Source organism: Cynocephalus volans, chromosome 10 (assembly GCF_027409185.1).
Source record: "Cynocephalus volans isolate mCynVol1 chromosome 10, mCynVol1.pri, whole genome shotgun sequence".
Lineage (NCBI taxonomy): Eukaryota > Metazoa > Chordata > Mammalia > Dermoptera > Cynocephalidae > Cynocephalus > Cynocephalus volans.
The window spans coordinates 133,292,432-133,304,327 of NC_084469.1; the positions used below are offsets into that span (position 1 = coordinate 133,292,432).

General features: G+C 40.0%; 1 protein-coding gene across 1 annotated transcript; it reads right to left on the bottom strand.

Annotated features, from left to right (window-relative positions):
- Positions 1-3,997: 3,997 nt before the first annotated feature.
- LOC134388947 (signal peptidase complex catalytic subunit SEC11C) lies at positions 3,998-4,796 on the bottom strand. The gene has a single exon (XM_063112330.1). The coding sequence runs from the start codon at positions 4,719-4,721 to the stop codon at positions 4,143-4,145; it is 579 nt and encodes a 192-aa protein (XP_062968400.1). The 5' UTR covers positions 4,722-4,796; the 3' UTR covers positions 3,998-4,142.
- Positions 4,797-11,896: the final 7,100 nt, after the last annotated feature.

Below are 11,896 nucleotides of genomic sequence, written 5' to 3' on the forward strand. Positions count from 1 at the left end.
CTGTGTGTAATATGTGAGGCTCAAATCAAGATAATTAGTATATTCAGCATTACACAATGTAATCATGTTTTGTGGCCCTTTACCAATTCCTCCCCTATTCCCTTATCCCCTCCCCTTTCCCACCTCTGATAACCTCAGTTCTGTTCTCTCCTTTTGAAAGTTCAATGTATTATTGTGATTGTTGTATCTTTCTTTCCTTCTTTTTTTATTTATTTGTTTATTTTTTAGCTTCCATTTATGAGTGAGGACACGTGGTATTTCTCTTTCTGTGCCTGGCTTATTTCACTTAACATGATTTTCTCTAAGTTCATTCATATTGTTGTGAATGGAAGAGTTTCATTCTTTTTATGGCTGAGTAGTATTCCATTGTGTATATATACTACATTTTCCTTATCCAGTCATCTGATGATGGACGTTTAGTTGGTTCTAACTCTTGGCTATTGTAAATAGAGCTGTGAAAAACATGGGGGTTCAAATATCCCTTCAAAATGATGATTTTCATCTCCTTGGGTATATACCCAGCAGTGGAATTGTTGGATCATATGTCAGTTCTATCTGTAGTTGTTTGAGGAAATTCCATATCATTTTCCATAATGGCTGCACCAATTTACAGTCTCACCAACAGTGTAGGAGAGTTCCCCTTTCTTTGCATCCTTGTCAGCATTTATTATTCTCTGTCTTTTTGATAATAGCCAGTCTAATTGGGGAGAGATGATATCTCAGTGTGGTTTTGATTTACATTTCCCTGATGCTGAGTGATGTTGAGCGTTTTTTTATGTGTCTGTCAGCCATTTGTATACTTTTCTTTGAGAAATGCCTGATCAGTTCCTTTGCCCATTTTTAATTTTTTTTGGTTTTTTTTACTGTTAAATTGTTTGAGTTGCTTGTATATTCTGGGTATTAATCCTTTGTTGGATACATAGTTTGCAAATATTTTCTCCCACACTGTAGGTTGTCTTTTCACTCTGTTAATTGTTTCTTTGGCCTCACAGAAGCTTTTTAGTTTGATACAATTACATTTGTTTATTTTTTCTTTCGTTGCCTGTGCTTGGGTGTCATATTCATAAAGTCTTTATATCCCTTCTGTTTTCTTTTAGGAGTTTTATAGTTTCAGAGCTTACATTTAAGTCTTTAATTCATTTTGAGTTGATTTCGGTATATGGTGAGAGGTATGGATCTAGTTTCATTCTTCTACATATGGATGTCCAGTTTTCCCAGCACCATTTATTGAAGAGACAGTCTTTTTCCCAATGTATGTTCTTGCTGCCTTTGTCAAAGCTCAGTTGGCTGTAAGTTTGTGGGTTCATTTCTGTTCCTTTGGTATGAGTATCTGTTTTTATGCCAGTACCAAGCTGTTTTGGTTACTATAGCTTTGTAGGATAATTTGAAGTCAGATGGTGTTATGCCTCCAGCTTTATTTATTTATTTTCTCAGGATTGCTTTGGCTATTTGGGGTCTTTTATTGTTCCATATGAATGTTAGGATTGTTTTTTTCTATTTCTTTGAAGAATGTCATTGGTATTTTGACGGGGATAGCATTGAATCTGTAGATCACTTTGGTTAGTATAGACACTTTCACAATGTTAATTCTTCCAATCCAAGAGCATGGAATGTTTTTCCATCTTTTGTGTCCTCTTTAATTTCTTTCAACAGTGATATGGAGTTCTCGCTGTAGAGATCTTTCACCTCCTTGGTTAGATTTATTCCTAGGTATTTAATTTTTTTGGTGACTGTTGTAAATGGGCTCACTTTCTTGATTTCTTTTTTCTGCTAGTTTGTTGTTGGAGTATAAAAATGCTACTGACTTTTGCATGTTGATTTTGTATCCTGCAACATTACTGAAATTCTTTATCAACTCTAAGAGTTTTTTTTGTAGAGTCTTTAGGCTTTTCTATATATAGGATCATGTCATCTGCAAAGAGGGACAATTTGACTTCATCTTTTCCAATTTGGATACCCCTTATTTCTTCCTCTTGACTGATTGCTCTGGCTAGTACTTCCAACACTGTGTTAAATAGGAGTAGTGAGAATGGCCATCTTGTCTTGTTCCCGTTGTTAAAGGAAAATCTCTAAGCTTTTCCCCATTCAGGATGACATTGGCAGTGGACTTGTTGTATATGGCTTTTATTGGTTGAGATACTCTCCTTTACCTAATTTTCTGAGATTCTTTATCATGAAGGATTTGAATTTTGTCAAATGCTTTTTCTGTGTCTATTGAGATAATCATATCATTTTTGTCCTCAGTTTTATTGAAGTGGTGTATCACATTTATTGATTTGCATATGTTGAACCATCCTTGCGTCCCTGGGATGAATCCCACTTGATTGTGGTGTATAATTTCTTTGATGTGCTGCTGTGTTCTATTTGCTAACATTTTATGGAGGATTCTTGCATCTCTGTCCATCAAAGATACTGGCCTATAGTTTATTTTTGTTGTTGTATTTTGTCTGGTTTTGGTATCACGGTGATGCTGGCCTCATAGAATAAGTTTGGGAGAACAGCCTCTGTTTCAGTTTTTGGAATAGTTTGAAGAGAACTGGTATTAATTCCTCTTTGAAGGTTTGTTAGAATTCATCAGTAAAGCCATTTGGTCCTGGGCTTTTCTTTCCTGGGAGGTTGCTAATTACTGCTTCAATCTTGTTGTTTGTTATTGGTCTGTTCAGGTTTTTTATTTCTTCCTGTTTCAGTCCAGAAATGTATCCATTTCCTCCAGGTTTTCAAATTTGTTGGCAAATAGTTGTTTATAATAGTCTCTAATGATTCTTTGTATTTCTGTGGCATCAGTTGAAATGTCTCCTTTTTCCTTTCTAATTTTTGTTATTTGGGTCCTCTTTCTTCTTCTTTTAGTTAGCCTAGCTAATGGTATATTTTGTTTATCTTCTCAAAAAACCAACTTTTTGTTTCATTCATCTTTTGTATCATTTTTTGGAGGTTTCTATTTCATTTAATTCTGCTCTGATATTAATTATTTCTTTCCACCTGGTAATTTTGGGATTGAATTGTTCTTGTTTTTCTAGTTACTTGAGGTGTAGTGTTAGCTTGTTTATTTGTAATCTTTCCATTCTTTCGATGTAAGTGTTATTGCAATAAACTTCTCTCTTAGTATTGCTTTTGCAACATCCCACAAAAGCAGTACTAAGAGAGAAGGTTATTGCAATAACACAGCATCCCACAGGTTTTGGTATGATGTGCCTTTATTTTCATTAGTTTTGAGAAATTTTTTGATTTCCTGTTTAATTTTTTCTTGGATCCATATGTCGTTTGGGAGCATGTCATTCAATTTCCATGTGTTTGCATAGTTTCGAGTTTCACTTTTTATGATTTCTAGTTTTATTCCATTGTGGTCTGAGAAGATACTTGAAATGATTTCAATTTTTTCAAATTTGTTGAGGCTTGATTTGTGACCTAACATGTGGTCTATCCTGGAGAATGTTCCACACACTGATGAGATGAATATTCTCATCAGTATATTCTGTGGTTGTGGATGAAATGTTCTGTAGATATCTGCCAAGTCCAATTGGTCTGAAGTGTGGTTTAAATCCTGTCTTTCTTTGTTGATTTGCTGCATAGATGATCTGTCTAATGTTGAGAGAGGGGTGTTCAGGTCCCCAACTATTATCATATTTGGATCTATCTCTTTCCTTAGGTCTTATAGTGTTTGCTTTATATATATATGGGTGCTCTGATGTTGGGTGCATATATATTTATGACTGTTGCATCTTCTTGCTGGATAGATCCCATTATCATTATATCATGGCCTTTTCTCTTTTTATTGTTTTTGGTTTAATGTCTATTTTATCTGATATAAGAATAGCTACTCCTGCTTGTTTTTGATTTCCATTTGCATGGTGTATCTTTTTCCATCCCTTCACTCGTAGCCTGTATGCATCTTTACAGGTGAGGTGAGTCTCTCATACACAGCATAAAGCTGAGTCTAGCTTAGCTTTTTAATCCAATTAGCTTGTATGTGTCTTTTTTTTTTTTTTTTTTTTTTTTTTACTGACGAATCGTTTATTTGGGCAAGACAAAAACATCTCCACACTGTTTCCTTTCATACAGAAAGTAGAACATTTCAAATATATTAGTTTTTCTCTTTTTCAACAGAACTCATTTCAATCTGGTCCTAGGAACTGCTTCTCATTTTAGGATTCACGTTTTAGTAACACATACGCACCCATTACAGCCAAAAGAGCATACTTGAATTTTGGATAGTCATTCATTATTATGGTGACCATACCAACATATGGTAAAAACCCTCTTGCTCTTCCCACCACGTCCTTCTTTTCAAGCCAGTTCTGGCCTTCTTTGTATAAGCCTCTATCATCAACTTCATTATTATCTCCTTTAGTCAGAAATTTGATGTCTCCATTATCTTTTTCATGAACTTTGATCACTCTGTGAACTATTGGAATGTCTCGTCCTTCAACTTTAAAAACAACTATTTCACCAGCTCTAATGGGGTCTTCCCGGAAATTTGTGAGGAACAGAAGGTCTCCCCTGTGAAAGGCCGGCTCCATGCTGCCACTCAGCACCACCACGATGGGGCTCTCGCTGCCCGTGAGCACGATCAAGCCTTTCCATATCATGAGGGCGGAAGACACGATCATGGCAAAGTTTAAGACCTGGTAATAGAGCTGGCGTTTGTTCATCTTCCTCAGGTCCCCGAAGATGTCCAAGCCGGACGCGGGGAGATGCGTCCCCACGGCGCCCGCCCGTACCATGGCCGGGTCTCTGGGGGCCGAGGCGGCCCGCCGGCTCTCGGTGTCACACACAGCCGCGGAGCACCTGCCCGGCCCCCGCCCTGTCTTTTGAATGGGGAATTTAAGGCATTTATGTTTAGGATTGTTGCTGAAAATTATTGTCTTACTTCTGGCATTTTATCAATTTTCATTCGGATGTTTTAAATATCTTTTGTTTCTTTCTTTCCCTTTTATTGTTTATCTTTGGTGTTTGTTGGTTTTGGAGTTGGTGAGATACAGTTTCTTTCTCTTTCTTGATTGTACTTTTTTCTACCAGTGGGTTTTTTTCTTTCTTGTGTATTCATGGTAGTGATTACAGTTTTTTGGATTCCAGATGTAGAACTTCATTGAGGATTTCTTGTAGGGCTGGTCATGTGGTGGTGAACTCTTGTAGTTTTTGTTTATCTGGGAAGTACACTATATCTCCTTCATTTCTTGCTGGGTATAGTATTCTTATCTGACAATTTTTCTTTTAGTATTTTAAATATGTCATCCCATTCTCTTCTGGCTTGTAGGGTTTCTGTTGAGAAATCTGCTGTTAGTTTGATGGGGACTCTCTTATAAGTGATTTGAGGCTTTCCTCTTGCTGTTTTTAGGATTCTCTCTTTGTCTTTGAGTTTTGTGAGTTTGACTAAAATGTGCCTTGGAGAGTATCTTTTTGGACTGAATCTGTTTGGGGGTTTTTGAGCCTCCTGGATTTGAAGATCCATGTCTCTCCCTGTACCTGGGAAGTTTTCTGCTATTATTTCGTTGAATATGTTCTCAATGCCTTTTCATTTCTCCTCCCCTTCAGGAATACCCGTGATTCAGATGTTTGTGTTTTTAGGGTTGTCTCCTGTCTCTCTTAGGTTTTCTTCATTTTTTAAAACTCTTTTTTCTTTTTCTTTTTTGTCCGCCTGAGTTACTTCAAAGAGAGTGTCTTCAAGATCAGAAATTCTTTCTTTTTCTTGCTCTAGCCTGCTGCTTAAGCTCTCATTTGTGTTTTTATTCATTGAGTGACTCCTTCAGTTCCACGAGTTTTTCTATGTTGTTTTAAAAAGTATTAATCTCTTTGTTAATTTCCTCCTTTATATCCTGGATAGCTTTGCTCAGTTCATTGTGTTGTCTAACTGCATTTTCTTGTATCTCATTGAGTTTCCTTAAATTTTTTACTTGGAATTCCTTTTCAGTCATTTCTAGGGTTTCCTGCTCTATGGGACCTAGTACTTGAGAGTTATTGTATTCCTTTGGTGGACTATATGTTCTTGTTTTTCTGTATTTCTAGTATCTCTACTTTGATGTCTGGTCATCTGGTGGAGCAGTTGCTTCTTCTATGGACTCTGCTGGTGACCTTCTTTGTGTCAATGCAGTTAAATGGTTGGTCTGCCTATACAGTTGCAGTGGCTGCTGCAGCCACTGCTGTGGTAGTAGGCTGCCCTTGTGGTGGCAGTGGTTGTGGAGGTGGCTTTGAAAGGCTGCCCACATGACAGCAATAGCTCCAGAGGTAGCGGGCTACTCCATGATGGTGGCTGCCTGGTGGCATCGGTGGTGGCAGTGATTGTAGCAGTGACAGCTGCAGCAGCCTCCTGCTTGGCTGTGGTGTTGACAGTGGTGGCCTATCCAGCTACGGTGTCTGCGGTGGCAGCAGGGTTACCTTGTGGGAGTGGTTGCAACTGCCTCTCTCGCATCTGTGGTGTCTCCAGCAGCAGCAGATTTACCTCGTGGGGGTGGCCGTGGCACTGGTGGCTGCAACTGCCTCCTTTGCATCTGCTGCGTCGTTGGCAACAGAAGGGTTAACTTGTGACAGTGGCAATGGTGGTGGTGGTGGTGGTTGCAGCTGCCTCTCTCATGTCTGTGGATTCTGTGACTGTAGTGATGGACAACCTGCAGGACTATACGATGGTTCTGGGACTGGACAATGGCTCCAGTGACTGTGGCAGTGGTGACAGTGGACCTGTTTTGATCTAATTAAGTTTAAATTGCCATACATAGGGTAATAAAAATAAACACAAAAATAGGTTTGTACACTGGGTGTAAAATTTCAGTTCATATAGTTTAAACTGTGAAAGGGCATGCCAGTGTTCAATATATTGGGCAAATAAGTACTGCTTTATTTCTAGCATGTAGTATTGTAGGTAAAGGTATGTGTATTCTTAACCTAAACATAACTAAACTAAAAGGGCTTTGTCATTGTGGACAGGAAAAATAAGAGTAAAGACATTCCAAATGTTAATCTGACAAAATTGGAAAACTGCACGGTTTTACTTTATAAATAAAATTATTGAATTTACTTCATTTAGAGGACAAAGGAGCAAGTTTGTCTTTGATGCCAATACTGATAGTGTAAAAAGAAAACTTCCAAATCATTGCTTGGGGAGGGGTGGGTATAACCTTGTTTTATGTACATGTTGCCTGGGAAAAACAACAGTTACTTCATCATGTGGTAGTTCATATAAGTAAATTTGACATCGAGATAAGTGTTACAGACAAAAATAAAACATGTACATTCCGATATTTTGGATTGGGGAGGAACTGGTAAAAAAAAAAAAAACAACCAAAAGAAAAACAGCAAGAAAATATTAAAATTAGCAAACAATAGATTGACAGAGCTACAGATGTGTTATCATACTCATAAACTGGTTAAATACTCTTACATTTAAATTGGTTCAAAAATCAGTCTCCAACCTGTAACACATTTTTATGAAACAAAGGATAAAAGAGTTTAAAGATACTAGGGTACTTCAAAAAGTTCCTGGAAAAATACAATTAAAAGATAATATAAATCTAATGGAAACAATAAGTCATAGAAATTGAGAGTAACACTTTTATTAGACAGAATTCAAGCACATAATGAGATATTTTATATTTACAAAACATACAATACAGGATGTAACATTTAAGAGACTGTTATGTGGTAAATAATATGGCACTCATATGTAAAATAAATGTTTTATGTCTTGATGTGGGTGGGAGTTTTACTGATTTTAAACTGATATACACATATTTTAAAAACATCATACATTTCAAATTAGTGCATTTTATGTACTTAAAATTCATTAAGAAATCCTTCAGTTAGAAAAAGTACTTATAGCAAATATGCATATATCTTGAATATTGTGAATCTTATAACAGAGAGTGTTTCCATCTGCAGTGACTGCTACTTAAAGTCAATTTTTGGGGGTCCACCTCTGGCAAGTATAGGAATTGTCTTTCAGTATTATCCTGGTCTTTTTCTTTTATTTCATATCCTTGCTTTTCTTTTGTCCTGAATCACTCGCTCATTTTTCAAAAATTGTAATGGGTGTGTTTCCTTCGTCCCTGATTTAAGAAAATTGAGATGTGTGTACGTTTCCTTTGCCCCATTTAGTCACCTGTTAGAGAAAACATTATACTATGTATGGGTTTCTAGACATAAAGTGGCTTTGATTCTTTGTGGAAGAAGATGACCTAGGAATAAAGAAAACAGTGCAGAAAACATTTATAAAAAACCCACGTGAGTGTGAAGCATTTCCACAGCTCATTTCAGAGGATAAAGGGGGAAAGGTGGGGTAGGGGCTGGCCTGGAACATAGAAGATGGCCAATACCCTCATGAGGCACTGAGCAGCAGGGGGATAGGGAGGGAACACAGGGGACCACATGAGGTCTGTCTTTCTCTAAGTTCCAGAAAGCACAGAGATGTTCACTCTGGACTTGTTCGGAGTTTGGAGCCAGAGACCTGGGTTCAAGTCCCTACTCTGCCATTTACCAGCTGTGTGTCCTGGGATGAATCACTTGTCCTTTGAGAACCTTGGCCCAGCAGAAGGGGGTCTCACTCAGTAACTTCTGGGACCTTGGTCTCCTCTATAGCGTCCCTCTGCTGGAATGGCTGGTGCAGCGTGAAGGGGACTTTTAACTCTGCCTCTCCTTTCTGTCCTGGCCCTTGTTCCGGTTTCCGGTGACTCTTGGGAACTCAAGAATATCTGTACGTCAACTGCACACATCCATAGTGCTCAGAAGAACAGGAAATTCCAGAACCCAATGCAACAACTGTAGGGGCTTTGCTTCCCCTGCACCTGCTCCCCATATGCAGGCTCCTAGGAGAGCTAGCTGAGACTGTCTGTTATTCGTCTGAGCTGACCATGATGAACTTGAGATGCTGCTGGGAGAAGTCATCCTTGAGAGGAATGCTAATTGTGTCACCTGAATGGAGTATAGTGAATGAAAAATTTACATCCCTGGGCTGGAGCAGCTGAGCTTTGGCACACGAGGAAAGGCAGGACAGCCTGATGGGCAGTGGTGCTTGTGAATTTGGCCCTGTGGGGAAGATGCTGTTTTCTCAGCATCTCATTTTCACTGTCACAGTGTGTTGCAGGCATCCTGCCCTCTAACACTGGGTACAGATGGTCTTAATATCTGCTCTACTCAGCCTCTTGAAGAAAGGACATCTGTCCACACTGCAGCTTTGGGACTTCCTTACATCAAGCCATGCTCTTGCTTAAGCCTTCCAGGAGCTTCCCATTGCTGCTGGATTAAGTCCACATGGCCCTGCAGCTCAACAGTTTAAGGTGCTTTCTGATCTCGTCCCAGGTTGCCTCTCTTGGTTCTATTCTAACCACACTCCACCTTGACTCCTGGGCCCCAGCCACCTCTAACACCTAAATGTCCCCTTCTTTGGAGGCTTCTCTGACCTTGTCTTCCCTCAGGTTGAATGAATAGCCCATTTACCTGGGGTCCTGTAACATACTGCACATTTCAAAATGATAGAAATCGCATAAGATTTTCTTTTGTGTTTTTCCAAACTTGCTTCTATGTTTGTGAGCCTTTTGCAGGCAGGAACTGAGTCTTGTTCAATACTCTGTCCCCAGCTCAGGGCTCCATAAACATTTGCTGCACAATTGGAGTTGCATCATTTAAAGATTCCAGAGATTGTGCTGGAACCGGGGACTGACTCCGGAGGTTCTTCAGGTGTGCAGGCCTATCTGCCCTTGCATTTAATGGCTCCAAACTGTCCTTCCTCCTCCCTGCCATTTGTCAGTGTGTCACTTCCAGCTCTCCTCCTCCTCCTTCCGTCTGAGACTTCTAAGCATCACGGAAGAACTGTAGGTTTCTTGAGAGAACAATATCCATGATTGCAAATAAATAAGCTACATTCATGGGTAATTCAGCAAAACCAGGTTTGGTGGGAATGACTTCATTCTTACCAGGATGTTACTGGTGGGGTTGAAGTCCTTTAAAAGACAAAGCAACCTTTTCATTTTAAGATAATTTTAGACTTACAGAAAAATCACAAAAATAGTATAGGAAATTTATGTATACCCTTCCCCGGGCTTCTACTAATGTTAACAGCTTACATAACCATAGTACCTTGGTCAAAACCAGGAAATTTACATGCGTACGATACTATTACTGTACTGTGTGTGAATTTCACCACTTTTTCTCTAATGCCCTTTTACTGTTTCAGGTTCGAGTTGGGATCACACATTGCTCATAGCTGTTGTGTCTTCTTCAGACTCTTCCAGTTTGGGGAAGTCCTCATTTTTCCCTTTCTCTTGTAGCCCTGACTCCTCTGATGAGTACTGATCCGTTCCATAGAAGCTTTTCATTTGTTTCCAGATCCTGGAGGTCTTCCTTTAGGATGGTTTTCTCCTTTCCTTCTCCTTCCTTCTTTTGGGATTTTCCTGAGCAGGAGATGGTTGGAGAGGAATGCATTATGAGGAGGTGATTGGTGTTTCTTGACCTTGGGTGTTCGTCTCACTATCATAGTCAATTTCTGATCACATCTGCACTTGATTATGCAATTAGCCATGTACATTGACCTCGGGATGGATGCTGATTCTTTCTTGCTCCTCCTCCTCCTTTTCTGCATGTCTTCCTCAATTCCACACTCCTTCCAGTTGTCCTCTCTGGGAACAGATTAGAGGAGGCTACAGGCACATACACCTCCCTGGAGTCACGTGCTCTGAGACCACCCTGCCAGACCTGCTGGGAGCAGTAAGCAGTGGATTTGGGAAGAGGGGCTACGTGCTGAGCCTTACAGCCTGAGGCCCTCACTGATGGGGTCATGTGGTCCATGAGGTTAGGGACAGGAGCAGAGGCCTGGGAGAAGAGTCAGCTCACATCCCATCACATTCAGAAATCATTCTCCAACCATGAGCCCAGGCTTTTCTGACGGACTATGTAAGAACGTGCTAGTACCCATTCACATTAATTTATTCATTCACTCAAATATTCACTTATACGTTTATTGGACCAGAGTAAACCCTGGACGGTTGTTATTATTGTCTGTTGTTGCTGTCGTGTTTTTGTTGTTGTTAGGTTGGGGACACAGGGATGAATGGGATGCTCACAGACAGAGGGACAGACCGCATGTTAGCTCCATGTGACAGGGCTCTTTTGGAGGGATGTATTAAGATTGTAGGAACAAGGGAGAGGGAGTGACTTGTGATGGCGGTGTGCAGTGGATAGGGGATGGGGCACGTGCTTCTAAAGTGTTTAGAGGAGTCAGGCAGGTAAACAGGGAGGGACTGGTGCTCCAGGTAGAGGGATCAGTACAGCGGATCCTTCCGTGTGGTGTAGGGGACGTGGATGACAGAGTGGAACGAAAAGTAGGGGCTGAGCCAGGCAGTGAGGGCCGGTGGGGAGGAGGAGAGGTGGATGAGGGAGAAAGCACACGTTCCAGGGCTCTCCATGGTTGGGCCTGAATTCTCCTGCCACCAATGATGCTAGGCTTTTGTCCCTCCATACATTCCTTAGAAGGTGGGACGGAGAAATGTTGCAGGGTTCAAGTGCCCAAATCATGTATCGGAGCTGCAAAACAGAAACAAAACTTTCGCTGGTGTTTGATGCCTTGAGAATTCTCCATAGAAAGCACTTTATTGAAGACCGTGAAGTGACTTAACTATCAAAATGAAGTCCATACTGCGTATTATTTGTCAAGTACATGTTTTCAAACACCATTAAGGAATGAAAGTAAAAAGAAAGAGCACAGAGTGTATAATTCCCATGATACATCAAGTTCTGGGGGCTGAAAATTCTTTGAATCAACTCCAATATGCATTGTAAATCAGTCTACATCTATTCCTATGTGTTTCTTACTGAAGGATGGGAGAAGGAAACCCTCAACCAGGAAATTAGCTCCGCATTGTTGTATAGGGTAACTCATGTATTTGAAAATGCGAGCTCTTTTAAAATGTATCCT